The 26,240-nt window shown below is 64.3% G+C and overlaps 10 protein-coding genes across 10 annotated transcripts; 6 read left to right on the plus strand and 4 right to left on the minus strand.

Annotated features, from left to right (window-relative positions):
* Positions 1-433: 433 nt before the first annotated feature.
* AMSG_06596 (uncharacterized protein) lies at positions 434-1,880 on the plus strand (the record flags this gene model as incomplete). Its single annotated transcript, XM_013901229.1, has 1 exon — positions 434-1,880. A coding segment is annotated over one exon (1,424 nt), but the record flags the coding sequence as incomplete, so codon positions are not given.
* Positions 1,881-2,652: 772 nt separating this feature from the next.
* AMSG_11995 (uncharacterized protein) lies at positions 2,653-7,036 on the plus strand (the record flags this gene model as incomplete). Its single annotated transcript, XM_013901362.1, has 5 exons — positions 2,653-2,659; positions 2,854-3,938; positions 4,129-5,038; positions 5,343-5,395; positions 5,432-7,036. 5 exons carry the CDS (start codon positions 2,653-2,655, stop codon positions 7,034-7,036), a joined length of 3,660 nt encoding a protein of 1,219 aa, XP_013756816.1.
* A 2,255-nt stretch (positions 7,037-9,291) lies between these two features.
* Positions 9,292-11,182, plus strand: AMSG_06602 (nuclear protein NAP; the record flags this gene model as incomplete). Its single annotated transcript, XM_013901230.1, has 2 exons — positions 9,292-9,340; positions 9,387-11,182. The coding sequence occupies 2 exons, from the start codon at positions 9,292-9,294 to the stop codon at positions 11,180-11,182; spliced, it is 1,845 nt and encodes a 614-aa protein (XP_013756684.1).
* A 61-nt stretch (positions 11,183-11,243) lies between these two features.
* Positions 11,244-12,749, minus strand: AMSG_06603 (26S protease regulatory subunit 10B; the record flags this gene model as incomplete). The annotated part of the gene is made up of 3 exons (XM_013901231.1): positions 11,244-11,873; positions 11,906-12,327; positions 12,665-12,749. 3 exons carry the CDS (start codon positions 12,747-12,749, stop codon positions 11,244-11,246), a joined length of 1,137 nt encoding a protein of 378 aa, XP_013756685.1.
* A 459-nt stretch (positions 12,750-13,208) lies between these two features.
* On the plus strand, positions 13,209-17,814 carry AMSG_11996 (uncharacterized protein). The gene is made up of 3 exons (XM_013901363.1): positions 13,209-13,275; positions 13,455-16,612; positions 17,065-17,814. Exons 1-3 carry the CDS (start codon positions 13,221-13,223, stop codon positions 17,785-17,787), a joined length of 3,936 nt encoding a protein of 1,311 aa, XP_013756817.1. The 5' UTR covers positions 13,209-13,220; the 3' UTR covers positions 17,788-17,814.
* AMSG_06606 (uncharacterized protein) lies at positions 17,810-18,837 on the minus strand (the record flags this gene model as incomplete). Its single annotated transcript, XM_013901232.1, has 2 exons — positions 17,810-18,778; positions 18,817-18,837. The coding sequence occupies 2 exons, from the start codon at positions 18,835-18,837 to the stop codon at positions 17,810-17,812; spliced, it is 990 nt and encodes a 329-aa protein (XP_013756686.1).
* A 1,106-nt stretch (positions 18,838-19,943) lies between these two features.
* AMSG_06607 (uncharacterized protein) lies at positions 19,944-21,192 on the plus strand (the record flags this gene model as incomplete). The annotated part of the gene is made up of 2 exons (XM_013901233.1): positions 19,944-19,950; positions 20,099-21,192. 2 exons carry the CDS (start codon positions 19,944-19,946, stop codon positions 20,782-20,784), a joined length of 693 nt encoding a protein of 230 aa, XP_013756687.1. The 3' UTR covers positions 20,785-21,192.
* AMSG_06608 (NADPH-dependent thioredoxin reductase 1) lies at positions 20,799-23,267 on the minus strand. Its single transcript, XM_013901234.1, has 2 exons — positions 22,872-23,267; positions 20,799-22,642 (listed from the first exon to the last, which is right to left on the minus strand). The coding sequence occupies exons 1-2, from the start codon at positions 22,891-22,893 to the stop codon at positions 21,180-21,182; spliced, it is 1,485 nt and encodes a 494-aa protein (XP_013756688.1). The 5' UTR covers positions 22,894-23,267; the 3' UTR covers positions 20,799-21,179.
* Positions 23,268-23,551: 284 nt separating this feature from the next.
* AMSG_06609 (uncharacterized protein) lies at positions 23,552-24,743 on the plus strand (the record flags this gene model as incomplete). Its single annotated transcript, XM_013901235.1, has 2 exons — positions 23,552-23,608; positions 23,637-24,743. 2 exons carry the CDS (start codon positions 23,552-23,554, stop codon positions 24,735-24,737), a joined length of 1,158 nt encoding a protein of 385 aa, XP_013756689.1. The 3' UTR covers positions 24,738-24,743.
* AMSG_06610 (uncharacterized protein) lies at positions 24,744-26,207 on the minus strand (the record flags this gene model as incomplete). Its single annotated transcript, XM_013901236.1, has 1 exon — positions 24,744-26,207. One exon carries the CDS (start codon positions 26,205-26,207, stop codon positions 24,744-24,746), a length of 1,464 nt encoding a protein of 487 aa, XP_013756690.1.
* Positions 26,208-26,240: the final 33 nt, after the last annotated feature.

Raw genomic sequence — 26,240 nt, forward strand, 5'->3', positions numbered from 1 at the left:
TGCACACCGCATACTATCGCGCCTGCCACAGCCTCGCGCTTGCCCGCACACTCCTTCCTTGCCACCTCCATCCGCCGCCTCTGGCCAGCCACTTCAGTCACTGCCAGCCCATGCACCTCCACCGACACAACATTGACACCTGCTATGTCCATTGTCTTCTGTCTTCTGTCTACAGAGTCGAGTGTGCCACCAAACATACACTCTCTCGTACTCACTCTCGTTGCCTTCCATCGAAACTCGCGCCACAGTTGCCCTCTCCCCTCCCTCTCTCCCGCCACGCTACCTCTTCTCTCTCTCTCTCTCTCTGTCTCTCTCCCTTTGCCATGCCCGGGTTCATCCCACATCCGAGCCACTAGCTCCCTCTTCTCCTCCCACACCGCCTCCGTCAACCCCTCCGTCTTATGCTCATGTCTTTACTGCGGTCTTTGACGAGCACCTCGGCAACACCCTCTCGTCGTCGCACCCGCCCTCGACGCCGACGACGACCTCGGCCTCGAGTTCAAGGCTCTCCCCGCCGGCTCACACACCGTCTCCTCGGACATTGTATACTTCTCCATCCCGCCCTCGCTTACATCTCCCTCTACCCGCTACGGTGCAGCGGCCTATGCTCGTCGCGAGCACCCGCTGGTCCCTCGCGGCGCTGTCACCGCTGCCGTCGGCGTCATCGCTCCATCCTACGCCCGCCTGCATCTCTTCCTCCCCTTCCTTGTCTCGTCGGTCCAGTACCACATCGATGCTCTACTGGCAGTTGCTCTTGCCAAGGTGAGCAGTCCGTCGCCGCCACAGGAGCTTGCACAACCCGCGCTACTGGATGAGCCGGCTTCAGCTGCCCCGGCTCCGCTCATCGATTTCGAGCCAGCCGAGCCGGGCGCACCAGCCGCTTCCGCTAAGGCCGCGGGCAAGGCTAATGCCGAGGACGACTCGAACTCGGTCTCGTCAGCGATCTCCGAAGACACGCCGCCAATGGATGCGCGGCCCACGCCGGCTGCCACGCTTGCCAGCCACCAGGGCGAAGCGCTTGCCGCACAGCTCGAGGCCTACCTGGCCACTCTCCTTGTCGACAACGCTGACGACGCCGCAGATGGGGATGAGGGGGCCTCATCGTCGCTCCAGCCCATTTCTGACCCGCTTGGCCCTCTCGTCTCGCAGCAGGACCAACTGACGGCTGTCAACCCAGTGGCTCGCTTTGAGAACTTTGTCCGCTACTTTGGCCCCTCCATCTTTGTCCTGTGGAAAGCCATGCTCCTTAAGAAGCGCATTCTGTTCTTTTCACGGCCACCCATCGAAGTTGTCTGCTTCCGAGTCTTCTTTGCCTGCCTCCTCGCCCATCACGACATTCCCATGGTCTTTGACATGGCGCTCAATCCGCTCTTCTACGTCTCGGTCGCTGACATTGACCAGCTTGAGCAGTACGCCGCCGACCGCACTCCGTTTGTCGCCTGTACCACCGAAGCCATCTTTGCCGAGAAGCCGGCCCTTTACGACGTTTACGTCAACAATCAGACTGTTGTGCTCGCCAATCCCGACACCGATGCAAAGGCCCTTGCCCTCACCCACGCTGACCGCGCCCGCTACCGCTATCTGGTCCGCGCATCCAACTCGGGCGAGCTGGGCTCCATGACAGACTTTGTTCGTCGCACCAACAACACACTCCTGCGTGACCTCAATGAGCTGGCCACAAACCGCCGCGGCGCCGCTGAGCGTGCTGCTCTCCACGCCTCGCTCTTCCCCGACGAGCTCTCGCTCTCGCCTCAGGACGCGCCGTTCGTGCGCGCCTTTTGCGCTCTGCACGACATTGACATCGACGTCATCGGCAAGGCCGGTCTGCGCTGCTGCGGTACGCTCTTTGGCCGCTAGACTTTCACATCCATGCCGTCCGCCACGCCACCAGCGCCTGCATCCCGCCCGCCATCTGTGCCAGCAGCGCGAGGCTCCACGAGAAGAACAGCGCGTTCGAGACCACAAACGACGCGTACATGTACACAAACACCGGGAAGCAGCCAGCCGCAAAGAGCCATACCGCAAAGTAAAGCGCAAACACAGATGCTTCAGGCCCTGTCTGGGGCGTCTCTGAGAGCGCCCGGACCACATCGTGCAGCCCGATGAGCAACGGCGCGTACATGTACGGGAACAGGAGGAGGTAGCCGGCCGTCCAGTCGCGCCACTCGCGGTACATCTCAGGATGATCGTACTCATCCGCAAGACCTGGCGCAAGCCACGAGCTCATGTTCGCCGCCACAAATCCAACACACATCATTGCCGAGCCCACAACCATCACATCGCTCCACACCGAGGTCAGCGCCTCGCCGCCACCCGCTACCACCAGCGGCTGCCGCCGCACCCACGCCGCGCCCAACCCCGCCACCACTCCGCCAAACGCAAACAAGCTCGCCGGCACATGCTCCAGCATGCGACCCATGCGCCCCTTGCCACGCTTGCCCGTATTTCCCTTCGCCATGCCTGGGCTACAGTTGAGTATGACGACGGAGGCTGTCCCAACCCGCCCTTACCCTCCCGGCTGCACCCGAGTCGCCAGCCACTTGCGCGTTCGCCGCTGGCTTGTGCCCCTGCCCTGCCCTCCTCCCCTCCCCCCACAACTCACCCGTCACCACTTCACCGCAGTCTTTCTCCGGAACTCTCCACGCCACACACATGGTGGGTACGTATTCTTTTGCGAGTTGGGCTCACTGGTGGCGCTGTCATGCGGCTTGTCAAGCGAGTAGGGGGAGAAGGGGGTAGGGGGGGAGGGGGGGGGGGCATGGGAAAGTGATCGACGGCAGCTACGTACCGCACATGGGACATGACGCTCCACTCACACGCCATGGTACACGGGGTGGACTCGGACTCGACTAGGCGTGGGCACGATTGCCCGGACCTTTGCAGATGTGTGCATCAAGCGGCCGCGGTCGTTCTACACCTACGAGAAGATCACCATCGAGTGGGGCGACGTGGAGAACTATGAGGCAGTTCGGAAGATCGGGCGCGGCAAGTACTCAGAGGTCTTTCTCGGCCGCAACGTGGTCAACGGGCGCAAGGTCGTGATTAAGGTCCTCAAGCCGGTCAAGACTAAGAAAATCAAGCGCGAGATCTCCATTCTCCAGTCGCTTCACGGTGGCGTCAACATCATCAAGCTCTACGACGTCGTCCGCGATCCGACAACCGGCACGCCCGCCCTCATTTTCGAGGCGGTCGACAACACCGACTTTAAGGTTCTCTACCCGCAGCTCACCGATCTTGACGCTCGCTACTACCTGTACCAGCTCCTGCGCGCCCTTCACTTTGCCCACTCGGAGGGCATCATCCACCGCGACGTCAAGCCGCAGAATATCATGATCGACCATGCCCAGCGCAAGCTGCGCCTCATCGACTGGGGCCTGGCCGAGTACTACCTTCCGGGCTTTTGCTTCAACGTCCGCGTTGCCTCGCGCTTCTTCAAGTCGATCGAGCTCCTGGTCGGCCACCAGGACTACGGTGCGCCCATCGACCTCTGGGCCGTCGGCTGCGTCATGGGCGGCCTCATCTTTCTCCGCGAGCCACTCTTCCGAGGCGCGGACAATCAGGACCAACTGCTCAAAATCGTTCAGGTCCTAGGCACAGACGGCCTCTACGAGTATGTCGACAAGTACGGCCTCGAGCTCGATGCGTGGTACGTCAACAAGCTCCGCCCCACTCCCAAGCGCCCCTGGTCCAAGTTTGTCAACTCGGACAACCGCCACTTTTACTCCGACGAGGCCATTGATCTCCTCGACTCGCTCCTCTACTATGATCCGGTCATGCGGCCCACAGCCGCCGAGGCCATGGCCCACCCGTACTTTGATCCCGTTCGCGACGCTATCGAGGCCGAAGCCGCTGCCGAAACCGCCGCAGTTTCGGAGCCGGCCTCCTCCTCGTCCTCTTCTGCTCCGCCGCCGTCTGCCGCCGCAGTCTCGGCATCCTCTGTCGTCATTCCCATGCAGGACTCATCATGAGTCCAGGAGACGCAGCCTTGTCGGCCTCCCTCTCGATCCCCGTCGACCGCTCCCGCCCGCGCCCATGTCGCTGCCTCTCCATTGAAGCCCCTTGGCCTCCCAATACGCGCATCCTTCTCACACTTCACCCCTTTCCATGACCACCCCGCACCCATTCAAGCCCCCGCCTGCGTACGGGTGGCGTGCCGACCCGGCCAAGCACCAGCACGAGCTGCATACCCCCCGTGCTGTCGTCCGCCCGCGGCCCAACCCGCGTCTCGTCCGCCTCTCCCGTCCGCGGCCCGAGCCGTACGCCCACGCCCGCACCCATGCTCAGCCGCCGGAAGGGCAGCCATTGCGGACTCCGACCCCGCATCCAGCCTCGGAGTGGGCTGCTTCCCTCGCCGAGTACACCAGCGCCAAACGCGCCCCGCCACCGCCGCCTGCCCCACACTTTGCGCCCTACGCTGTTGCCCAGCCAACGTCCGACCCTGTCCCGCGTCGCCTGCCACGCTCGCGCAACATCAACGCTCATGCCCACGCCGATTCATCCTTCAACACCATCACTGGTCACTACGCCACCCCCGCCCAGGAGGCCCGTCTCCGCGCTGAGCAGGACCGGTCTCGCGCTGCTCTCCAGGCTGCCCGCGCCAAGTCGCAGCGCTCCTCCGCCACAGCCTCTGGCTACGATCTCCTCTCCAACAAGCCGCTGCAGGACCCGCTTCTTCGCAGGCTGGGCCACTCGCCATCGCTCGAAGCCCGCGCTCATGTCTCAGCCCTCCGCGATCCGCCCGCAGCTCGCACTCTCCATGGCGCCGGCCGCAAGGCTCGTGCCCCGTCCTCGGCCGCCCAATCGCGCTACGCCTTTGACGTCCTCACCGGACGTCCGCTTCGCGCCCCGCCCGGCCCCATCACCACCTCTAGCGACCAAGACTACCGTCCGCAGCTCAAGCCGGTCCCGGCGCCGCCGCGCAGGCCGGATCGCTCTCGAATCCACGGCGTCGCCCGTATGGCCCGCGGCGCGTGTGCCCCTCCGCCTGCCCAGTACAACATCTTTTCGGGCGCCGACTTTGACCCACCCTCGCGCTTCCGTCCCCATCGCACCTAGCACCTGCAACCACTCCTTGCCGTGCCCGCGCCCAATCACACCCTTCATCACCCGCATGGACACCGCCAGCGGTACCACAAGTAACATCTCCTTTCCATCCCACTTGACCAGCGCCCGTGGCCATGCCACGCTAGCCGATCCGTTGCCAGCCTCCACCGGCGTGCCCCGCGTCACTCCACTCCAACGCGTCATGCTCACCCTCATCGGCCGCGTCACAGCGCGACATGTGCCGACTCTAGGCGCACAAGCCCGAAGCGTAGCAAGTCAGGCTTCGTCTCGTGGATCAGCAGCAAGTGGAAAGCTTTCGGTAAAGGCCAAGCTGGCGCTGGGCGTTGTAGCGGTAGGTGGTGCCGGGGCGGCCGGTGTGGCGTGGCAGGCCCAGCACGACGAGGGCATGCAGCGCTCGCTCTACTTTTGGCGCAACGCGTTTCCGATTTATCTCCACTACCGCTTCACCATGTGGCGAGTCGCAGACGATCCCGAAAACGTGCAGGATGCCGCCTTTGAGGAGCTCCACGAGCGGTATGCCGAGCGGGCTCGCGACATTATCCTCGCTCTCCGTGGCTTCTACATCAAGATCGGCCAGGTCGGCGCCACACGCGCCGACATGGTCCCGCCGCAGTACATGAACGCGCTCTCCATTCTCCAGGATGACGTCCCGCCACTTTCGTTCGACACCATCCGCGACATTGTCGAGCGCGAGCTCGGCGCGCCGCTCGACACTGTCTTTGCCGACTTTGAGCCGCGCCCGCTCGGCGCCGCCTCCATCGGCCAGGTCCACAAGGCCGTGCTCCGTGACTCGGGCAAGCCTGTCGTTGTCAAAGTCCAGTATCCCAAGGTCGAAGGCCTGTTCCGCTCGGACGTGGCCACCATCCGTGCCTTTTGCGAGCTCGCACAGCCGGCGCACGTCCCAATGCTCGACGAAATCGAGAAGCAGTTCCTCACCGAGTTTGACTACGTCGGCGAGGCCGAGCACCTCGTCGAGATTGCCGACAATCTCGCCGCCTCGCCGTACGCCCGGAAAGTGATCGTCCCACGACCGGTGCTCAACCTCTGCACCCGCGCCGTGCTCGTCATGGACTACATCGAGGGCCCGAAGCTTCATGTCGGCCTGCAGGCCTACTTTGAAAAGGTGGCTGCCGCCAAGGGTATGACCGTCGAGCAGCTCCGCTCCCAGCAAGTCCGCAAGTCCGAGGCTGCTGAAGCCAAGGCTTCGACCGCACGCCACATTGCTGTCCAGGCCGGTATCTACGCACAGAGCCTCGCGTCGAACGTCGCCCGCGGCACCTACAACTGGACCCTCGGTTGGATCTTTGGCGCAGTCGACTATGTCGAGCCGCTCGAGCTCCTCGACGTCGACGCAATCATGGAGACCCTCGTCCATGTCCACGGTCACGAGGTGCTCGTCGACGGGGCCTTTAATGGCGATCCGCACCCGGGCAACATCCTCCTCACTCCGGACGGCCGGCTCGGCCTTGTCGACTTTGGCCAGGTCAAGCACATTTCACATCACGAGCGGCTGCTGCTCGCCCAGCTGGTCGTCGCCCTCGCCGACGAGGACGACGCCGCCATTGTCCAGATCATGCGCGAGATGGGCTTCCGCACAAAGTACTCGGACGAAGATGTCCTCCGCGCCATCGGCACTGTCTTCTTTGACCGCGACACGCCCGATGTCACCGGCGGTCTCAACATCCAGCTCTTCTTTGAGGAGCTCGACCGCCGCGATCCGGTCACCGTCATGCCCAACCAGTACATCATGGCCGGCCGTCTTTGCATGCTCCTCCGCGGCCTCGGCTACATGCTCAACATGCCGCTCTCCATGGCCAAGTCCTGGAGAGCCATCGCTGTCGACGTTCTCCACGAGAACGGCATCATCGTCAACCCAAAGTACCGCGCCCTTGCCGCCCGCAGCGCTGACGCCACTGCCTCGGCCAACCCTCCCTCGCTTGTTGCTGCCGCCACGTCGTCCGAGGCCGCGTAAACCGGTCTCCTGCACACACACACTACGTCTCTTCATTCCGGAGTGCTGGGAGTCACCACCACCCGCCGCCGCCGCCTCACCCTCTGCACCTTCTTGCCCCTGTCATTGATCTTGATCTTGCCCTTGCCCTTGCCCTTGCCCTTGTCCTTGTCCTTGCCCTTGTCCTTGTCCTTGCCCTTGTCCCTGTCCTTGCCCTTGCGGCCACTGCCGCCGCTCTTCGCCTGGTACTCGGGTACAGGGCTAGACGCCGCCGATGAGCTTTCGCTCTGTGTCTCAGACTCAAACTGAGACCACGAGCAAGAGTCTCCGCCCGAGCTCGAGGTAATCGGCTCGACAATGACGACCCGCCGCCGGTGCGACGCCCGGAGCGAGGCCCGATGCGAGGCCCGATGCGAAGCCCGGAGTGAGGCCCGCTGCGAGGACCGCAGCGAGCCGCGCGGCATCGACGCCAGTGACGAGACAACCGAGCCGTCGGCAACAGCCTCGCGCTGTACCACCGAGCCGGACGCCCGCTGCGACCGATGCGACCGCCGCCGGACCCGCCGACGACGAGTTCGCCGCCCGCGGCGCGAGACCCGGTGCGACGCCCGCCGGGACCGGCTGCTGCGGGACCGCGCATGCGACGCCCGCATCCGAATCGGTGCAGAGTACGAGTACGAGCCACCGATGCTGCCCGACGCCGAGAACGATGAGCCCGAGTCGCGGATCGTCTCGCCATGGACGAGGTGTCCATGTCCGGGCAGGCTCGCCGGTAGCCGCGCCCGCAACTCGTGCAGGCCCTCAAGGCACGACCGCAGAGCCACCAGCCGTGGGTGCCACATCTTCTGCGCCACCAGATGGTAGCAAACCCGGTCCTGGTCGTCGGCACACACCGCAAACACGTCTTCGGCCAGCTGTGCTGCTGCCCGGCTCTCCTTGGCTGTCAGCGCCGTTCGCGCCAGCTTCTTGCGCTTCGACTTGCTCAGCTTAATCCTGCCCGGCCCGGAACCGCTGCCGCTCCCGCTCCTGCTATCGCTGCCGATGTTTTTCTCCACCGAGCCGAGAACCTCGAACAGGACTGCAACGCGCTTGGCGGCGAGCGCTGCATCGTCGACCAGCTGCGCCACCTTGGCCCGCGGCAAAAAGTGTCTGTTCTGCTCATCGGCAATTGCCCAAAGCGCCTTGATAACGGCCTCGTGCGCCGCGTCAGTCGCCCGATCCGGCAGCGCGTCACGGTCGTTGTTCTCGTCGTCGTCCTCGTCGACGCCATCGCCATCAGACAGTGACGACGACGTCGAGGACGACGACGATGACGACGACGACGCATCTGCAATCTTGGCCGGTGGCGCAAGCCTGGCGGCGAGTGACGGAGCAACCGGAGCAGCGAGCATGGCGGCTGCGAGCGCAAAGCCCACAACTTCGCCGACGTCAGGCTCAGCCATGTCAGCCAGCGAAGGCCCAAAGGTGGCGACGAGAGCAGCAGCCAGAGCGTGACAAACGCCATCATCAGCATGACTCGGCAGTACACGCGCCACTGTCTCGCCAGTCACCGGGGCCAGGGTTCCAGCCACAAAGCCCTGCAACTCCCGCCAGTCATGGCGAGCCAAAGCGCTTGTCAACCGCCCGTCAGCACGGGCCTTGCCCAGCACGGTCTTCAGCGAGTTGCCCATCGACAGAAGGTTGGCAACAACAGCAAGCAGACAAAGTGTATACTTGTTGTACAATGTCTATGCTTGCGAACAGCTGCTGCCCAAGTCAAGTCTACCTTTGCTCCCGCTCCCGCTCGTCTCACTGGCCACATCCTGCCAACGGCAGCAGCAGTTGCCAGCGGGCACCTACACCACAGCGCCAACTGCCAAACAGCGAGACATCGACAATGTTGGTGCGATGAAGATGGATGAACGATGCGCGGCAGAGACGGAGATCAGTACAGGCCTCGCGAGTGTGATGATCGGTGGTGGTGGTGGCGTAGTATGGGCATGGCCATCATCGGCCGGGCCCTGTTGGGCTGGTTGGGCGGACGTTGATGGATGGGATGCTGATGATGCCGACGCGGTCAAGGCCAACTCATCGGTTACTTTGAGCTCCCCATCCAACCAGACCCCACCACACACACGCGCACATACACGCGCGCACACGCAGGCACATGCACACACACAACCATGCATTTCCCATACCCACGCCTCGGGTCGTCTCGAAAGGCCAACACCGCCGCACACCGCCGCCGCCGGCAACAAAGTCGGCTGGCAGCCACTTGACTCGCATTCCCAGCAGCCATGGACGAGACCAGCAAGCGCAAGCGACGCAACTCGACGGAGATGGAGAGTAGCAGCATGGCGAGTGGAGCAGGGGGGATGGGGGGATGGTGTAGACGACCCGAACAAGGTGGTGGATATGGAGGTGACGGCGTCGGCGAGTGCGTATGTGGCGGCATCGAGCACAGAGGTCGGCAATGTCTTTGCCGTCGACGCCACATCGCTGCCTGGTGTGCTGGCGGCGGTCGAGTCGGCAGCACAGAAGAACGCTATCGATCGCGCCGAGGCTGCCGGTCGCCCTGAGCTCTTTCTCGAGTCCGAGATGGCGCTCGTGGCCTCGCTCGAGCGCCTCGGCACCATCTCCACCAACGCCCAGCTCTTTCCGCTCGCTGTCTTGCGTGGCATTGCCACTCTGCTGCCGCCGCTGTTGGCCCACGACAACACCGACGTCGCAAACGTTGTCGTCCGCATTGTCGAGGAGATTGCCGACCCAGACGGCGTGTCGGGCAAGGGCGATGCGGCCGCAACGCTCTCGCTCATTTCGGCGCTGGTGAACAAGGGCCAGCTGCTGCCGCTGGTGGTGAACCACCTCGCGCGACTGGCAGCCGAGCCCGGCGTTGTCCGTGGCATGCCCAAAGACGTCAGCACGCCGCCCGGACGCACGCCAGACGCCGAGGACGCCGCCGAGAGTGCCTACCGCTGCATGGCCGTTCTCGACCATCTCATCGGCTGGCAGCCGCTGGTGGCGGGCGCGCTGGCGAGCGTGACACCGCTGGTGGAGGTGCTTGGCAACTGGCTCCGCCCGCGGCGCGCTGTTGCATTTGACGAGAACAAAATGTACGCTGCCGAGCTGCTGGCGGTCGTGGCCGCGTCGGCCGCCGACCCGACAGTGGCTGCCGCCAACGCCGCCGGCGACGATTGGCTCGACGGCATCCTGGTCTCGCTCGCCGACTACAGGGCCGCTGCCCCAGGCTCGCTCGATGCCGAGGAGGAGGAGTACGTTCACAACTGTCTCGATGCGCTTTGCTCGCTCCTCATGGCCTCGGTCGAGCTCAACGCTCGCTTTGTGGCGCTTGAGGGTGTCGAGCTACTCGCGGCACTGGTCGCCGGCAAGGGCGTCGCCCGCCCGGCCGCGCTCAAACTCCTCGACTTTGCGCTGACCGGCTCGCCGGCCGCAGCCTCGTCGCTGGTTGCTTCGGGCTCGCTCGGTATGCTCTTTGGTGCTCTGCTCTCGACCAAGGCCGAGCGCGCGCCCGAACGCGAGGCCAAGGCCAAGGCCAAGGTCAAATCCGCGCTCGCAGGCGCGTCCGACCAGGCCGAGGCCGACGCCATCCAGGTTGCCGCCAAGGCTGCGGCGCGAAAGCGCAAGCTCGCCCTCAAGGCGTACGACGCCGAGGCCGATGTCGAGCACGTTGTCTCGTGCCTCGCAGCCGCTCTTGTCTGGCTCGACGGCCTCGCCCTACTCCGCGTCGTTCACAAGTTCACCGAGGACGGCAAGGCTGGGCGGCTTGCCACGCTCCACGCCCGCTACGCCGAGCGCGCGGCCGCTGAGGACGCGCGCATTGCCACCATTGTCGCCCCGCTCGCTCCCGCCGCTCGCGCCGCTCTCGCCGACGACCTTTACATCCAGCGCCTCGATGCCGGCCTCTTCACGCTCCAGCGCATCGCAGTGGTGGCCGGTCTGCTCCACCTTTACGCGCCACGGTTGAGCCCTGACGACGCCGCCACCCTCGTTGACGCCCTCAACCGCAACAGCCTCTCGCTTGCCCGCATCCGCCCGATCCTTGCCGAGTACCTTGAAGCTGCCGGCGGCGAAGCTGGCCGCGGTGGCAACGACGACGACGACGACGCCGCCGCGATCGATCTCGGCGCGCGGACCGTCCGTAAGGTCGCAGCCGTCATGGCTCTGTAACTCGACACAATCAATCAGCTCAAGCTCTGGAAGTTTAACGTCTTCCCGTGGCAACCGTTGGTTACACCTTGCCGTAATCCAGCTTGGTCTCGAGCTTCTTGGCCTCACGGATCTTACGGACGGCCTTCATGAAGTCGCCCTCGGTAACGTAGGCGCGGTCATCGCGGAGCGCAAAGAGGCCGGCCTCTGTGCACACGTTGCGGAGATCGGCGCCGTTGAAGCCGTCGGAGAGGCGGACGGCCGAGTCAAAGTTGAGCTCGCCCATCTTGACGATCTTTGCCGAGTGGATGGTGAGGATGTCGCGGCGGGCCTCCTCGTTAGGCAGCGGGATCTCGACCTTGCGATCGAGGCGGCCCGGGCGGAGGAGGGCCGGGTCGAGGACGTCGGGCCGATTTGTGGCCATGACAATCTTGACGCCGTCGAGCGTGTCGAACCCGTCCATGCAGTTGAGCAGCTCCATGAGCGTCCGCTGGATCTCACGGTCGGCAGACGTGCCTTGGTTAAACCGCTTGCCGCCGATGGCATCGATCTCGTCCATGAACACAATGCACGGAGCGTTGGTCTTGGCCCACGCAAACATCTCGCGAATGACCCGTGCAGACTCGCCGATGTACTTGTCCACAATGGCCGATGAGACGACCTTGAGGAACGAGCAGTTCATCTGCGCCGCCACCGCACGCGCGAGCAGCGTCTTGCCCGTCCCCGGGGGCCGTACAGCAGCACGCCCTTTGGCGGCTTGATGCCCACGCGGAGGAAGAGCTCCGGGTTGATGAGCGGGAGCTCTACAACCTCGCGGAGCTCGCGGATCTGCTCGGCGAGCCCGCCAATCGACGAGTACGACACGTCGCCCGGGTCCTCAGACACCATGTTGAACACCAGCGGATCCACTTCGCGCGGAAGAATCCGCATGATCGTCAGCGTCGTCATGTCCAGCGCCACGCGCGTCGACGGCACAAGCTTCGCCTTGTCGAGCTTGGTCCGCACCCCCACCACGTAACGCGGGCCGGACGAGGCCTTGACAATGAACCGGTCACCGTCCAGATGCCGGATCACCTCGCCAATGATCTGCCCGATAGACTGCAGCGCCGTAAGGTCATCCTCAGACTTGTCGTAGTCCTTCTGCTGCTGCTTCACCTGCGCCCGCACTGTCGCCCGTCTCCCGCCGCACACAAGGCCACGCCGACACCACCAGACACAACCACACACACACACGCACACATGCACATGCATGCACAGTCACACACACACACAACACAACACAACATCCAGCCATGAGTACACCCCTTCCCCTCTTCTCCTCTTCCCTCCCTTCCTCTCCCACGCAAGCCTTTCCCGCAGGTCGCCTTGCCTGGTGAAGAGGTGCCACTGGCTCTCGTTGGAAAAACGCAGGTCGCAGTAACAGCACCTCGCCAAGCCAAGCCGCCTGCGAGAGAGCAGAAGACGGCGGGACGCAACATGACATGCCGCATAGAGTGTACGTACGCTCACGCACACGGGACGAAAGCTCGCGGTGCTGAAGGAGCTTGCTGCGGTAGGCAGAGAGTGCGGCCTGCTGGTCGCTCGACATGGCGCGCCGAACGAAGGACTGCGAAGCGGTGTGTCCCCTCCCCTGGCAAAGTTGCACCATTCGCCGACTCGTCGAACGGTGGACGACGCGGCGGCTGCAAACTGCAATTACGCTGGCCACTCGGCAGAGCAGGCAATCAATGATTACGTAGAAAAGTTTCCGCGGAGGGCACACTCCCTACCGAGGTCGGACTAGCCTCGCCTTCTCCCCACAGACACACTTGACCCGGTTTAGGCTACCATGCCCAAGCGGAAAGTGGACGATGTTGCAAAGGAGGAAGCCTCCCTCCAGTCCGAGCCAGAGGTGGATCTTGAGGGTGAGGACGGGTCCGACGGCGGGCGCAGGGTTCGCGCACACGCCTCGACCTCGACCTCACCCCCGCCCCCGCCGCCAGCCGTAGCGCCGGGCGACACGGCCACGCTCGAGCTGCAGGCCACCGTCGAGGACGCCATGGCCTCACGCATAGCCACCATGAAACGTTTGGATGAAGAGGCCAAGGCTGAAGTCATGCGCGAGCTACAGCACGGTAGGTCGAAGCGCAATGAGGGGAGGTGGGTTGGGAGGGTGGGAGGGTGGGAGGGGAAATTGCGACCTTTTTTGGACCAGGCTCTAGGGGCAGCAGGTCGGGAGGAAGGCATGGGGGCGACTCACAGCCCGCGGTTGGTGACTTCTGGTGTGGTGTTTTGCGATGGTGGTCGGCGCTAGACGCCACTGCCCCGTGTGACGAAGACGACGATCCCGAGGCGGCCGAGTATCCGATCGATGGGCCACGGGCCGGCGTCATCCAGCACGTCTCGTTCTTCAACTTTATGTCGTTTGAGAAGCTCGAAGTCGAGCTCGGCCCGCGGGTCAACTTTATCGCCGGTCGCAACGGGTCGGGTAAGTCAACGATTGTGGCGGCGATTATGGTCGGGCTTGGGGCGAGCGCAAGACGGACCCGCCGAGCCGATTCGCTGGCGGAGCTAGTGGGCGATCACGGCGAGGCGGCGATTGTGCGGGTCCGGATGAACAACCGTGGGCCATCTGCGTATCGGTTCTCGGCGTATGGCTCGTCTGTGACCGTCGAGCGCATCCTGCGCAAAGCAACCGGTACGTCCAGCTATCGGCTGCTGAGTGCAGAGAACAAGGTTGTGTCGACCGGCGCCGACGAGCTGCGCGCCATGCTCGACGCGTTCAACATCCAGGTTCAGAACCCGTACTGCGTGCTTGACCAGACAACATCGGTGGAGTTTATGGCCAGCAAGCAGTCGAGCGATCTGTTCAAGCTGTTTGTGATCGGGACCCGTCTCGGAGCGATGGAGGAGCAGGTCGCCGCCGCCCTCGAGGAGCTGGACGACGCCGACAAGGCGCTCAGCCACAAGGCGGGCATCGAGCTGCCGCGGATGGAGGAGCAGTACGCCGAGGCCAAGGCCAAGGCTGCTGCCACCAGTGACATCGAAGTCACCCGCGCCGAACTCAAGAAGGCCAAGCTACACTATGCCTGGGCCTGCGTTCGCGACGAAGAGGTTGCCCTTGCCGAGGCCCGCGCCAAGCATGACAAGTTTTTGGGGTACAAACCACGGATTGAGGCCAAGGTCGCCAGTAAGGTCAAGGCAGAAAAGACGGCGGTTGCCAACGAGAAGAGCGCCATTGACGAGCTCAACCGCTTGACCGCCGCCAGCAATGAGACCTCCGCCGCCATCGCCAACATCCGCGCCGAAAAGCAGTCGGCGCAACGCGATGAGAACTTGGCACAGTTGACCCTGAAGCAAAGCCAAGAGACTCTCAAAGGAACAACGTCCAACATCGAGAAGACCCGCTCCGAAATTGCTGAGCTGCAAGCCGCCATCTGTGATGAGGCAGGCTCGCTAGAGGCCTACCGCGAGCAGCAGGCGGCGTCGATGGTCGGGCTCAGCGCCAAGATCGAGGAAGCCGAGCATGAGTTCCTTACTGCCGCGCAAGAGTTTGATGAGATTCTAGGTGCCCGTCGCGAGGCTGAGACCGCCATGCAGGCCGCCAAATCCCGCGAGATTGGCAGCAAGAATGAGATGGGCAAGATCACTCGCGAGATTGACCAGCTCGAGCGGACTCGCGGCAACCGCATTGCTCGGTTTGTGCCACGAAAGGCCAACGTTGTCAAGCTCTTGGAAGCCATTGATGCAGCAGCAGCGGCGGGCAAGTTTTACGCCAAGCCGCTCGGCCCGATCGGCGGCCTCATTAGCCTCCGCGACCATAAGTGGGCCCTGGCCGTCGAGGTGTGCATCCGCAACTTTTTGCCAGCCTTTGTGGTCGCCACGGTCAACGATGAGAAGCTCCTGAGGAAGCTATGTTTGCAGTGCGGGTACACGTCCTCGCCACCGACCATCCGTACTTCGTTCACCTCGCAGCTGTACGACGTAAGTGCTCGATCGCCTTCGCCGGGCCTCACCACCATGCTGGAAGTGATCCAAGCACCGGTAGTTGTGGTCAACGCCCTCATTGATGTCTGTAGGATCGAGAGGATGGTCCTTGGCGAGCACAGCGAGTGCAAGCAACTCATGCACAGGGGCCCGGCGCATGCGCGGACCAACGTCATGGCCGCTTGGACGCCCGACGGCTCGCAGTACCTCAACAAGAATGGGTTGCGGATCCGATACGCCTCGCGACTCCGCCAGACGCTGCTCGGCTCGGATGCAGCCTCGCGCGAGGCGCTTCGCACCCGGTATGAGGAGGCCAAGGTCGAGCGTGCCGAAGCCGCGGCCGAACTTCGCTCGCTCGGCACTCAGCTGAGCGAAATCAAGCGTGGGCAGGATGCAGCGGCTCGACGGAAGCAGACGCTCCACAACAAGGTCGAGGAGCTCAAAAACAGGCTGAACTCGTTGGCAACCCAGGATTTGAGCACGATTGACCCTACCAAGCTGCCGAGTCTAGAGAAGTACGTTGCCAGGCAGCAGGACATTGCAGCCAAGGCAGAGGCTGCAATCGCTACCGCGCAGCGCGAGATCGAGCGCGCTGGCGCCAAGTGTGCAGAGGCGGAGGCGAAGATGGAGCGTCTGAAGGTCAAAGTCGAGGCGATCCGCGCTGACAAGACGGCTCAGGAAGACAAAGTTACGCGAGCAAGTGAGGCGCAGGTCATGGCCCATAGGGATGTTACCAAGTATGAGCAGAAGCTTGCAGCGCTCGGCGAGAAGATGGTCGAGGCGGCGGCCGACGTCGAGGCAGCCGAGAAAAAGGTGGCGTCCGCCACTGCCATTGCCGAGACCCGGGGCGAGCGCGTCGAGGTCACGGAGCGGTGCGATGACATCGAGCGCCTTATCGCGCAGCTCCGCGACCGGTTCCAAGACCAAGAGGCGCAGCACGGCGATGTGCGTGCGCTCTGGAATCGCGCCCGTCAGCTCAAGAGCAGATGCGACGAAGCGCGGACCCACATTGGCCAGCTTCGTGCCGAGATGAAGGGCATGCGTCTCAATGTTGGCCGTCTCAAGGAGCGGATGAAGGATGCGCGGCTCCAAGCCAAACGGCGGCTCGAGCGCATGTTCGTCCGTCTCCTCGGTGTCTCTGGAAACATTGGGCAGGCCGATGTCGACTACAACAAGCGCGAGCTCACCCTCCGGGTTGCCGTCAAGAACGACCGGTCGGCCATCCCTCGCCCGGTCCGTGATCTCTCCGGTGGCGAGCGGTCGACGACCATGGTCGCCTACCTGCTCTCGCTCTGGGACGCCATTGGCGGCCCTTTTGGCGTCATGGACGAGGCCGACGTCTTTATGGACGTGGCCAATCGTTCTGTCTCCATGGATCTGATGGTCAACATGACCCGCAAGCAGGCCGGCATGCAGACCGTCTTTCTCGTCCCGGACGCCTCCAACGTGCCGACTGGCGAGGGAAACGACGATGTCACCATGTTTGTCATGCCTGGATCTAGCCCTGAGTGAACCAGTTGTATCAGGTTTTGTATCCCATCGCAGTCCAAGGTTGTGTATCCCATCGCAGTCCAAGCAGTGGTCTGAGCCGGGAAAGGGGGGGGGGGGGGGGGGGGGGGGGGGGGGCTCAGCCCACAGCCCACGGCCCACAGTCCCACAGCAGAGCTGTGCTCTGATTTCTGTTCCCAGCCAAAGACAGCCAGCCGTCCGTTTCAACCCCAACCAGGGTCCGACTCGAGTTGAGCAGCTCCCCCTGGCATCGCCGACACGCCCACTCCTCGCCCATCTCCCCAGGCATGGTAGTCGGCAAGTGTTGCAGCGTGGCGGCCGTGGTGGTCCTGGCGTGTGCCGGGTATCTGTATGTGGCTCTGACTCTGCTTGTCCATGCCGAGTGCTCTCCCTCCCCTCATCCGCCGCACTACCGCTGTGTGTATGAGCTGACTGCGCCCGGTCTGCGGACGACGACTGTGTGGGAGGGTGAGCTTGATCCGGAGCGGAAGACAATGGAGGGCATCGGAGTCTTTACTGCCGATGCTGCGAGGTACGACGGCCGATATGAGGGAAGCATCCGCTCGGGGCGAGGCAAGCTCGAGCTCGGTGATGGGACGGTGATGGAGGGCGAGTTTGGCGGGAAGCGCGGGCTTCTCCATGGTAGTGATGGGGTATTTGTCTCGGCTTGGGGCTCCGTCGCCGAGGCTGGCTTTGCCAATGGCTCGATGAACGGGCCGGCGCGGCTGGCGCTGGCCCAGCGCGGCATGGACGCCGCACACGTGGCGTACGAGGGGCACATGGTCAACTCGCTCCCCGGGCGGGCCGATGGTGGCGACGGCCCGGCCGGTATGCTCCTTGCTGCCGATGGCGTAGAGTACTCGGTCACTCGCGCCGCCACAAACGGCTCGGCGTGGTCTGCCGCCATGCACACTCCGGTCATCACCTTTGATGTCGGGTGCGAGACCGCCTTTGGCGTTCCGGGCTGCCTCGTCTCGGTCGACTCGGCTCGGTGCGCCAACGATCAATGCGCCGCTCTCCGTGAGGCTTGTACTGCTCTCATGTGGCTTGCCGGTGAGTTGGATCTGGCAAACGGTCGCGTTCTCGCCCTGATGGAGCCGTACCCGTGGGCGGCACTGTTTGCCGAGACCAGTGGGAGCGGCGAGCTGTAGTCGGCGCGCCGGCAGATTCTCTTCAGTAGGTGACGCGGCTGGCTCGAGCGGCTCGTTCGGCATCGCCACCGACCGCGCACATCAGGAGCGACTCGGCCTGGGCTTCTAGCACAGCGTGGTGGTCGCGAACGAGCGCGCGAGCGAGGGCATGGAGGCGTGGGCAGGCGCCAGACTCGGCCGCGGCGACCGCGTCGGTGGCCTCCAGCCCGAGCTGCTGCGAAAGTGCGTACTGGTCGTGCGGCGACATGTAGTGAAAGGTGGCGGCGGCAGAGTGGAGCTCGCCCCAGGGATCATCGCGTCCGCGCGGCCGCGCCGCATACCAGCGCGGTGCGTAGCCGTGGAAGGCATCGCTGTGCTCGCAAACTGCACCTGCAGCCTCAGCAGCGAGACCTGCGATGGAGAGATCCGAATACGGCGTGGCGCCGTCGGCAGCGATCCAGGCGTCGATCCGCGGCGCGAGGATGTCCATGAGCGCGGCCGAGATTGCGATGCCGCCGCCGCCGTTGGCGTAAAGCCCGCCGCGAGCTAGGCCCGGTACAGAGCCGGCGTCCGGGCTTAGGTGCCAGCACTGGCCGACCAGGTGCGGCCTAGTGTGGTCGTAGCCGTCAAGTACAGCAAGTGCATTGGCCGTCGCCACGTACGTGTCGCAGCCAACCGTCAGATACCAGCGGATGTCCAGCTCCTCTGCCTGGGCTCGGGCGTGGAGGACGGTGAGTGCGTGCCAGTTCTTGTGCAGCGTACATCGCGAGTACTTGGAGGCGTCGGTGCAGGCCGTCGCCGCTACGCGCGGTGGTAGCGGGACCAGATCGACCGCCGGCCATTTGGCCGCCAGTTCGTCGTCGACCGACTCGATAACAAACACCACATGATCCAGCGCTGTCCGTGCCGCCCACGTGTTGGCGCACGCCTGGATCCGGCCGGCCACAAAGTCGATGCCGGAGAAGACGCCCACCGCCACGTGGCTGCGCTGCAGTGAGCGCCGACTCGGGCCCTGTACCACGTCCAGCACTCCGAGATCGGCATGTCTACCTTGTCCATCATCGCCAGCATGCCGCGATGTCGGCGCGAGCACAACCTGTGGTGGCCAGGCGCAGTCGCAGTGGGAGGTGCAGCAGCTCCACCGCGAGAGGACCAGGCCGAGGAGGAGGCCGAGGAGAAGCGCAGCCGTCAGAACCACACTGGTGCCTCGCGGAGCATGTCGCCACCACACTCTGTCCGGAAGCCACCACAGCACTGCCCGTCGGTGTCGCTGTGGCCTCGTCAGCATGCGCCTGCTGCAGTAAGCGTGCGTCGAGTGTCGATGTCGATGTCGGTCTAGCGGACCTTGGCCGTCGTCGTCTGCCCGACTGGCATTGGGCGGGCATTTTTGAGTTGGGCACTGCCGCCACTCATCACCCATCACCCATCACCCATCACTGCCGCATCACTGCCCCATCACTGCTCCATCACTGCTCCATCACTTCCCCATCACTGCCGCCTCCCATCACACATCACTGCCCCATCACTGCCGCATCACTGCCGCATCACTGCCCCATCACTGCTCCATCACTTCCCCATCACTGCCGCCTCCCATCACACATCACTGCTCCATCACTGCCCCATCACTGCTCCATCACTGCCCCATCACTTCCCCATCACTGCCGCCTCCCATCACACATCACTGCCCCATCACTGCCGCCTCCCATCACACATCACTGCTCCATCACTGCCCCATCACTGCCCCATCACTGCCGCCTCCCATCACACATCACTGCCCCATCACTGCCGCCACTCTCCCTGCCACCGCCCGCCCACCGGCCCAACCTCCGGCGCCACTCGCCAGCCACCGCCACCACCACCACCACCGCCGCCGCCACCGCCACGCCTCTCTCACTCGGGCGGATTTAGGCGGGAAAGATGTCTCTGACAACGGTGGACATTCTGGCCATGCTTGACGACAACTCTTTCTCCGACTCTGACGGAGAGCATACACCACATGACGTGCGGAGCTTTGCAGACTCTGTTCTCTCACATTCGCCATGCCTGAACCCTCCTCCGACTCCGCCTCCGCCGTCTGCCCGCCAACTGTCGTTTGCTCGCCGACTCGCCACTGCTCAGCCTTCTCTGCATCCACCGGCCCCCATCGCATCGACTCATTCCCGCCCTCCTCCACCGGCATGGTCTGTCGAGCCTCCTGCTCCACCTCTTCCTCCTCGCCAGGTCCTTGCCAGACCGGTGAGCTCGAGCGCGTGCGAGCCGTCTCCTGCTCATCGCCCGCCGGCACGGCCGCTGCCGGACTTTAGCCACATGCCCTCGCCACGACTCGCCCGAGACTCGTCACTCTCTGCGTCCTCGCCGCCGCAAGCGACCCTCTCGCCGGACTCGCGGCTGTTTGTCGAGACCGTGCTCGCCGGGCGGGCCAAGCCGTACTCAGGCGTCGGCGCCGGATCCGTGGTCCGCGTACCGTCGCCGTCGCCGTCGCACTCGCACTCGCCGGTGCGGTCTGTGGACCAACGTCACACACCGCGCTCGCCGCACTCGCCGATCTTCCTCCCGGCCGACCGCAAGCAGCCTCGGCCGTCGCCGCGGCCCGAGCCGGTTGCCCGCAGGCTGTCGCCGTCGCCGGCAAGTCGCCCGTCGCCGCCGGCAAAGGGTCGGCGAGGTAAGGGCGGTAAGGTGACGTCCAAAGAGGCAAAGCAGATGCTGGACGAAGCCTTCTGGGCCGCCCTCTACCGTATCGACCATGCGGTCAAATCACTGCGGCTGACCGGATCCATCTCGCGGGCCGACGCCGTCCGGGTCCGCAAGTGGGTCGACAAGCTCTCTGCGCCGCTGTTCAACGTCGCCTGGCTCCGCAACCGCAACCTCCACGCCGCCGTCCTCGCCTCGATCCTCTCGTCGCACTCGACATGTCCGGCCTCGCGCAACGGCCGCCTCTGGGTCGCGCCCTTTGACAAGCTGCCGTACGACGGCCCGCTCCGCGCCCTCCCGCGCCACATGCGCATGTACGTTGTCTGAGCAGGGCTCGCTGCTGCACAGCTGGTATGCCTTCATTCAAAAAGAGGGGAATCTGTGAGTGATGAGGTTGGGGTCGGCCGAAAGGACGACCCTCCAGGCGGCTCAACATGCGAGGTCGAGGCCCGGTCCTCGCCTTGGGCGCAGACAGCCCCCCGCGCTGCGGTCAGTCGACCGGAGTAAGCGTGGGTGTGTGGGGCTGTAGTGAGCTCGGAGCGCGTGCTCGCCGAGGGAAAAAGCTCGGTTGAGGGCACGGCTCGTCATGAGCGCGTCAAGGGGAGGAGGCCGGGGTGCGAGTCTCTGGCACACGGACGAGCTAATAAGCTAGCTCGGCCGTGCGTGTTGCCGGTGGGAGGGCCTGTGACGGCCGGGGGTTGCAGAACGCAACCCCCTTAACCTCAGCAGCCTGTGCGGAGCGCCGACTTGCCAGACGCTCGCGTGATCTCCATCGAGGTAAACTCTTCGGCGATGGTCGGGTGGATGCCGACGGTGGCATCAAACATAGCCTTAGTGGCGCCGGCCATGACGGCGATGCCGAGACCCTGGATGACCTCGCCAGCGTTGGGGCCGGCGTAATGGACGCCGATCACCACGTCGTCGGCCTTGCGCACAATGAGCTTGGCGTAGACCTGGTTCTCCTCGCGGTGCGGAACGGTGTGCTCGAGAACCTGCGGATAGGTGTGGAAGACCTCGATGTTGTCGATGCCGTACTCGGCGGCCGCGTCCTCCTCCGAGAGGCCGACGGCGCCGTACTCGAGCGGAGTAAAGACCGCAGTCGGGATGTTGGTGTAGTTCATCAGCGTCGTCTTGCCGTCAAACAGCCGCGAGGCGAGCAGCCGGCCGGCGGCAATAGCCACCGGCGTCAGCTCGAGCTGGTCGATGACGTCGCCGAGCGCAAAGATCGAGTCGACGCACGTCGCCTCGGCCTCGTCCACCGCAATCTTCCCGGTCTTGGCGTCGGGCACAATGCCGACGTTCTCCAGCCCGAGGTTCGCCGTGTCAGCCTTGCGGCCGGTCGCAAACAGGACCGTGTCGTACTCCTCCTCCTCGGTCGTCCCGTCCGTCCGCGACTTGAGCACAACCTTGAGCTTGCCGCTCGCCTCGTCCTTGGCAATCGAGTCAACAACCACCGGCCGCTTGAACGTCGTCCCCTCGTGCTCCATGTACTTGCCGACCTTCTCGGCCATGCCCTGGTCAAAGCCGCGGAGCAGGATCGACCGCACCGCCACCGTCGTGTCGTACCCGAGCCCGGTGAGGAAGCCCGCGATCTCGAGCGCCACGTACGACGCGCCCACGCAGAGCGTCTTGCCCGGCGGGTCGAACCGCCAGAAGATGTCGTCAGACGTGATGGCGTGCTCCAGCGCGCCGGGCACGTCCTCAGGCACGTACGGCCGCCCGCCCACCGCAATCACAATGTACTTGGCAGAGTACAGCGTCTCCACCTTCTTCCGCGACACGCCCTTGACCGTGTGCGCGTCCACAATCGACCCGAGCTCGTTCTTGTAATCGATGCCCTCGTCGCGGAGCGCCGTCCGGTAGCCCCAGTTGAGCGAGCCGATGTGCGAGCCGACCGCGTCCACAAGCGTGTCCCACGAGTGCTCAAGCCCGTCAGGCACAGACCACCCGTACGCCTTGGCATCGTCGGCTGCTCCCTTCAGCAGCGCCGCAGTGTGCATGAGCTTCTTCGGAATGCACCCCACGTTCACGCACGTCCCGCCCAGGCCCCACGCCGTGCCCTGCGGCGACGGCTTGACAAAGTCCAGAATCGCCACCTTGGCTCCGAGCTTGGCCGCCTGCCGCGCGCACGAGAGCCCTCCGGACCCTCCGCCCACAACAACGAGGTCATAGTCATACGACCCACCTACACCACCCATGCGTCCATACATTCAATGCACATGTGAGTTTGCCCCGGGCCCCCCCCCCCCCCCTCCCCCCCCCCCGCCAACCTCGCCATCAAGCGAGTCCAGGATCAAGATCACGATCAAGCCCAAGCCCGTCTGCGGAAAAAGGTCGCACTGCGCCGCGCCGTCCACCTCCCCCCCCCCTCCCCCCCCTCTCCACACACCACAGCCACAGCCACAGCCACATACCCTCAGAAGCAGATGCAGACATGGCCCTTTGCACAGAGACAAGTGCAAGTGGCTGGAGTTGGATACAGAGTCGGCTTGCTCTCTGCAGTGGTCCCAGAAGACTCTTGCTGACAAACGTCTTGACTGGCTGCCGTGAGAGAGAATTACCAACCAAACTGGTCGATCATCCTATTTGTACAACGCTCGTTGATGGTTCGTCAACCGCTATCCCAGCCGCATTGATTAAGCCACTCAATCACATTCATATTAATCAAAGGCTCGGTCTGCTTTCGCCTCGGCCGCTCGATGTCGTACACGTGCATGGCCTCCAAACTCACACGCACACAAGCTCAATCTTCATGCTACGCTCTCTGTGTGTGAGGCTGTCCCTGCTATAGTGGCTCGCCCGCTGCAGCCGATGCAACTGCTCGGTCCGACTCTGCGGCTAAATGTGAGCTCTGGCTGACGCCAACCATCGCTCCGAACGGCATGTGCCAGCCGAATCGGTGGCCGGCCAATGAGCGCGACTTGCGGGGGATGGACGTCGTGCTCGGCGGATCGGATCGGTGTAACACCAGCCAATGTGTCAGTCGGGGGAGGGGGGGGGGGGGGGCGGGGGAATCGGGAGAGTGGAGACCACTTCTGACGACCACCTTTCATGCCCACACCCATCTTGTAGTCGGCACATCGTCGACCTCAATATGATGATGGTTCATGTACCGCTGGGGCCGTCGTATTCGCCGGACTCGTTCTCGTTGGTGCTCTGGCTTGGCTGGGGCGGTCAAGGGCGTCGATGCTGCTCCGCCGCGGGCCTCGCTCTGGTCGTCATCGCTCATCATTCTCTCCAAGCTCGCCGGCTTGCTGGATCTGGTGGCGGTACGACTCTCGCCAGACGTCTTTCTGGCCGATGGCATGGGCGATGACGTGGTGTACGCCAAGGCCTTTGCACTCGGCCTGGAGAAGGGCCCAAACGTGGCGCCAGCAGAGCTCACCATCGAGCGCGAGGTGGCGGCCGCTCACGACGGCGGCATCGCGACTGCGGTCGTCTCCTTCCGCTCGCCGGTTGCCGACCTTCTGGAGGAGGAGGCCAAGACGGCGCGGGCCGAGATCGTTGCGCCTGTGACCGGCCCTCCGCCGCAGCGGCTCGAGGATCTGGTTGCCGGTGCCGATGTGGTCATCCACTGCCCAATGACCGGCGACATCGGGTTCTCCTTCCGCCGCAGGTCGTACGCACTGCCGCTGGCGACGAGCACCGGCGCGGTAAGCATCATACTGCAGATCGCGTTCTACGGGCCGCGCCGGCCAGCGAGCATGGGCGGGCGCTACGGGCTCCCGACCGTGGCGCATGTGGCATCGCAGGGCGCGGCTGTTTTTACCGAGGCCCGTGCCCTCGCCGAGTGGGCCCGCGCTGCCGGCTCCCGGACCATCACCTACGCCGGAGTCTCGTTCGGCGGTGCGATGGCCTCCATGGCTGCCCTTCTTGATCCGCAGAGCCACGCCGTGATCTCGACCGTTGGCACCCACTCACCGGCGCCGCCATTCTCTCAGGGCCTCCTGGCTCAAACCGTCGACTGGCCGGCCATCGGCGGACGGTACGGCCCGGTCGGACGCGCCCTGTGGGCCATTTCCACAGACGCCATCCCGGCGCCGTCCACAAGTACCAGCTGCAAGCGCATCGCCCGCATCCTCTACGCTGCCGACGACAAGTACATTCCCCGCGAGGCCTCAGCTTCGCTCTACGATGCGCTGGGCGCGAGCTCAGCTACCGTGAGCCTCACCCGGGCCGCAATGCCCGGCGGCCACGGGTGGGCCATCATGTGCGCCCGTCGCCGCCACGTCGCCGCCATTGTCGACGCGGTTGCCGCCCAGCTTCAACTCGTCGACTAGCCCGCTTCAATTGATCTCATCGTAGATGCCGTGCCTCAACGAGCGGCTACGGACGACAAGGTAAACGCCGACAACCGCGCCGACAATTGCCACGATGCCGACAACCACGCCGACAACCACGTATGTCGAGGTCTTGGACGGCGGCGACGACGGCGTCGGCGGGAGTGGCGGCACAGGGCCGACGGTCGGGCAGGTCGAGAGCGGGCCAAAGCCGACCCTGCCGGTATCCATCTCGTACCTCACGTGGTAGTTGGAGAGCACCACATCGCCCATGATCGTGATCGGCGCGCTCTGGATGCCGTAAAAGTAGCCGATCCCGTCCGAGGTCGTGGACACAGGGAGGAGGTACGCCGAGGGCGGAACAACGATGACCACATCGTCGCCGTCTCCCTCGGACGACACGGCGCCGGCATCCTGCGTAACGTTGACAGATGGTGGCGGCGGCGCGGGCACGCCCGTCGGCGGCGGCGGCGGCGAGGCAGTGCTAGGCGGTGGTGGTGGCGGCGCGGGCGCGACCGGCGGCGGCGACGGCGACGCCGATCGCGCCACCTTGATGGTGATGTCCGGAAACTGGGCAAACTGCTCGGGAGTGAGGACGATGACATCTCCATACACAAAAAGCGGGCCAGAGGCATCGCCGCACACGCCCTCGAGATCAAGCGTGTCACAGAGCGAGAGGAACGAGCCCCACACAGCCCAAAAAGCATCGTCCTGGAGAAGCCAGAGAGTGGTGCCCGAGTCGTAGATCGAGATGTTGCGGGTAAAGACCGCCGGGTCGACGTCAACCTCGACACCGCCGACGCCGAGCCCGGTCACGTTGCCGACGTACCATTTTTCGTTGATGATGGGCGTAAACTCAAAGTCATCGATCGAGTAGTTGCCCGGGCCATAGGTGACCGACGGGGCCTCGGCGTCGGTGCCGTAGGGGAGACAGTGCGAGAAGACGTGGTCGACAAGCCCGGCCTGAGCCATGGTGCTGAACGGGCTCGGTGCACCGAACGAAGAGAGACCAGAGTACGCCATGCCCTGGATGCCGGCAATGCCGTCCGGCAGCGAGTGCGGGTCAACTGAGATGACAATCGATCCGATCTGCGCCTTGCTGGCAAGCCCCGGCGCGAGCTCGACATCGTCCTCCATGACATACCCGGCCCACTCGGTGCCATCTCCATACCCGTCGTCAAAGAGGCACTTGTTGCTATTCGGATCACAAATACATGACGGATCAACCGAGCACGGGACAGGCCTCCCGCTGCTCGACGTGTAGCCATGGACCAGCGTGTCGGACGAGCCGGTGTCAAAGATGACCCGATACGGCTTGTCGCCGATCACCGTCGTTGCAAAGTACGTGCCCGTGGCGAGGACAGAGCCTCCGAGCGGGACAGCTACGTTGGCTCCGTCACTACCATAACCATCATCCTTCAACTCGTACATCATCTTGCTCGCCGCCGCAGCAATGCCCTCTGCCCGCATCGCATGTGCCGCCCGAAATGTCGTCAAAGTGCC

This window comes from Thecamonas trahens (assembly GCF_000142905.1).
Source record: "Thecamonas trahens ATCC 50062 unplaced genomic scaffold supercont1.30, whole genome shotgun sequence".
NCBI lineage: Eukaryota > Apusomonadida > Apusomonadidae > Thecamonas > Thecamonas trahens.

Bases quoted from the DNA above. Each gene is read 5' to 3' on its own strand.
- AMSG_11996 (XM_013901363.1), top strand. From the start codon at position 13,221: ATGAAACGTTTGGATGAAGAGGCCAAGGCTGAAGTCATGCGCGAGCTA. The intron at 13,276-13,454 runs GTAGGTCGAAGC...GGTCGGCGCTAG, and splicing joins CATGCGCGAGCTACAGCACG to ACGCCACTGCCCCGTGTGAC. The intron at 16,613-17,064 runs GTCATGCCTGGA...TGTGTGTATGAG, and splicing joins ACGACGATGTCACCATGTTT to CTGACTGCGCCCGGTCTGCG.
- AMSG_06608 (XM_013901234.1), bottom strand. From the start codon at position 22,893: ATGTCTGCATCTGCTTCTGAGG. The intron at 22,643-22,871 runs GTATGTGGCTGT...TGGGTGGTGTAG, and splicing joins GTCTGCATCTGCTTCTGAGG to GTGGGTCGTATGACTATGAC.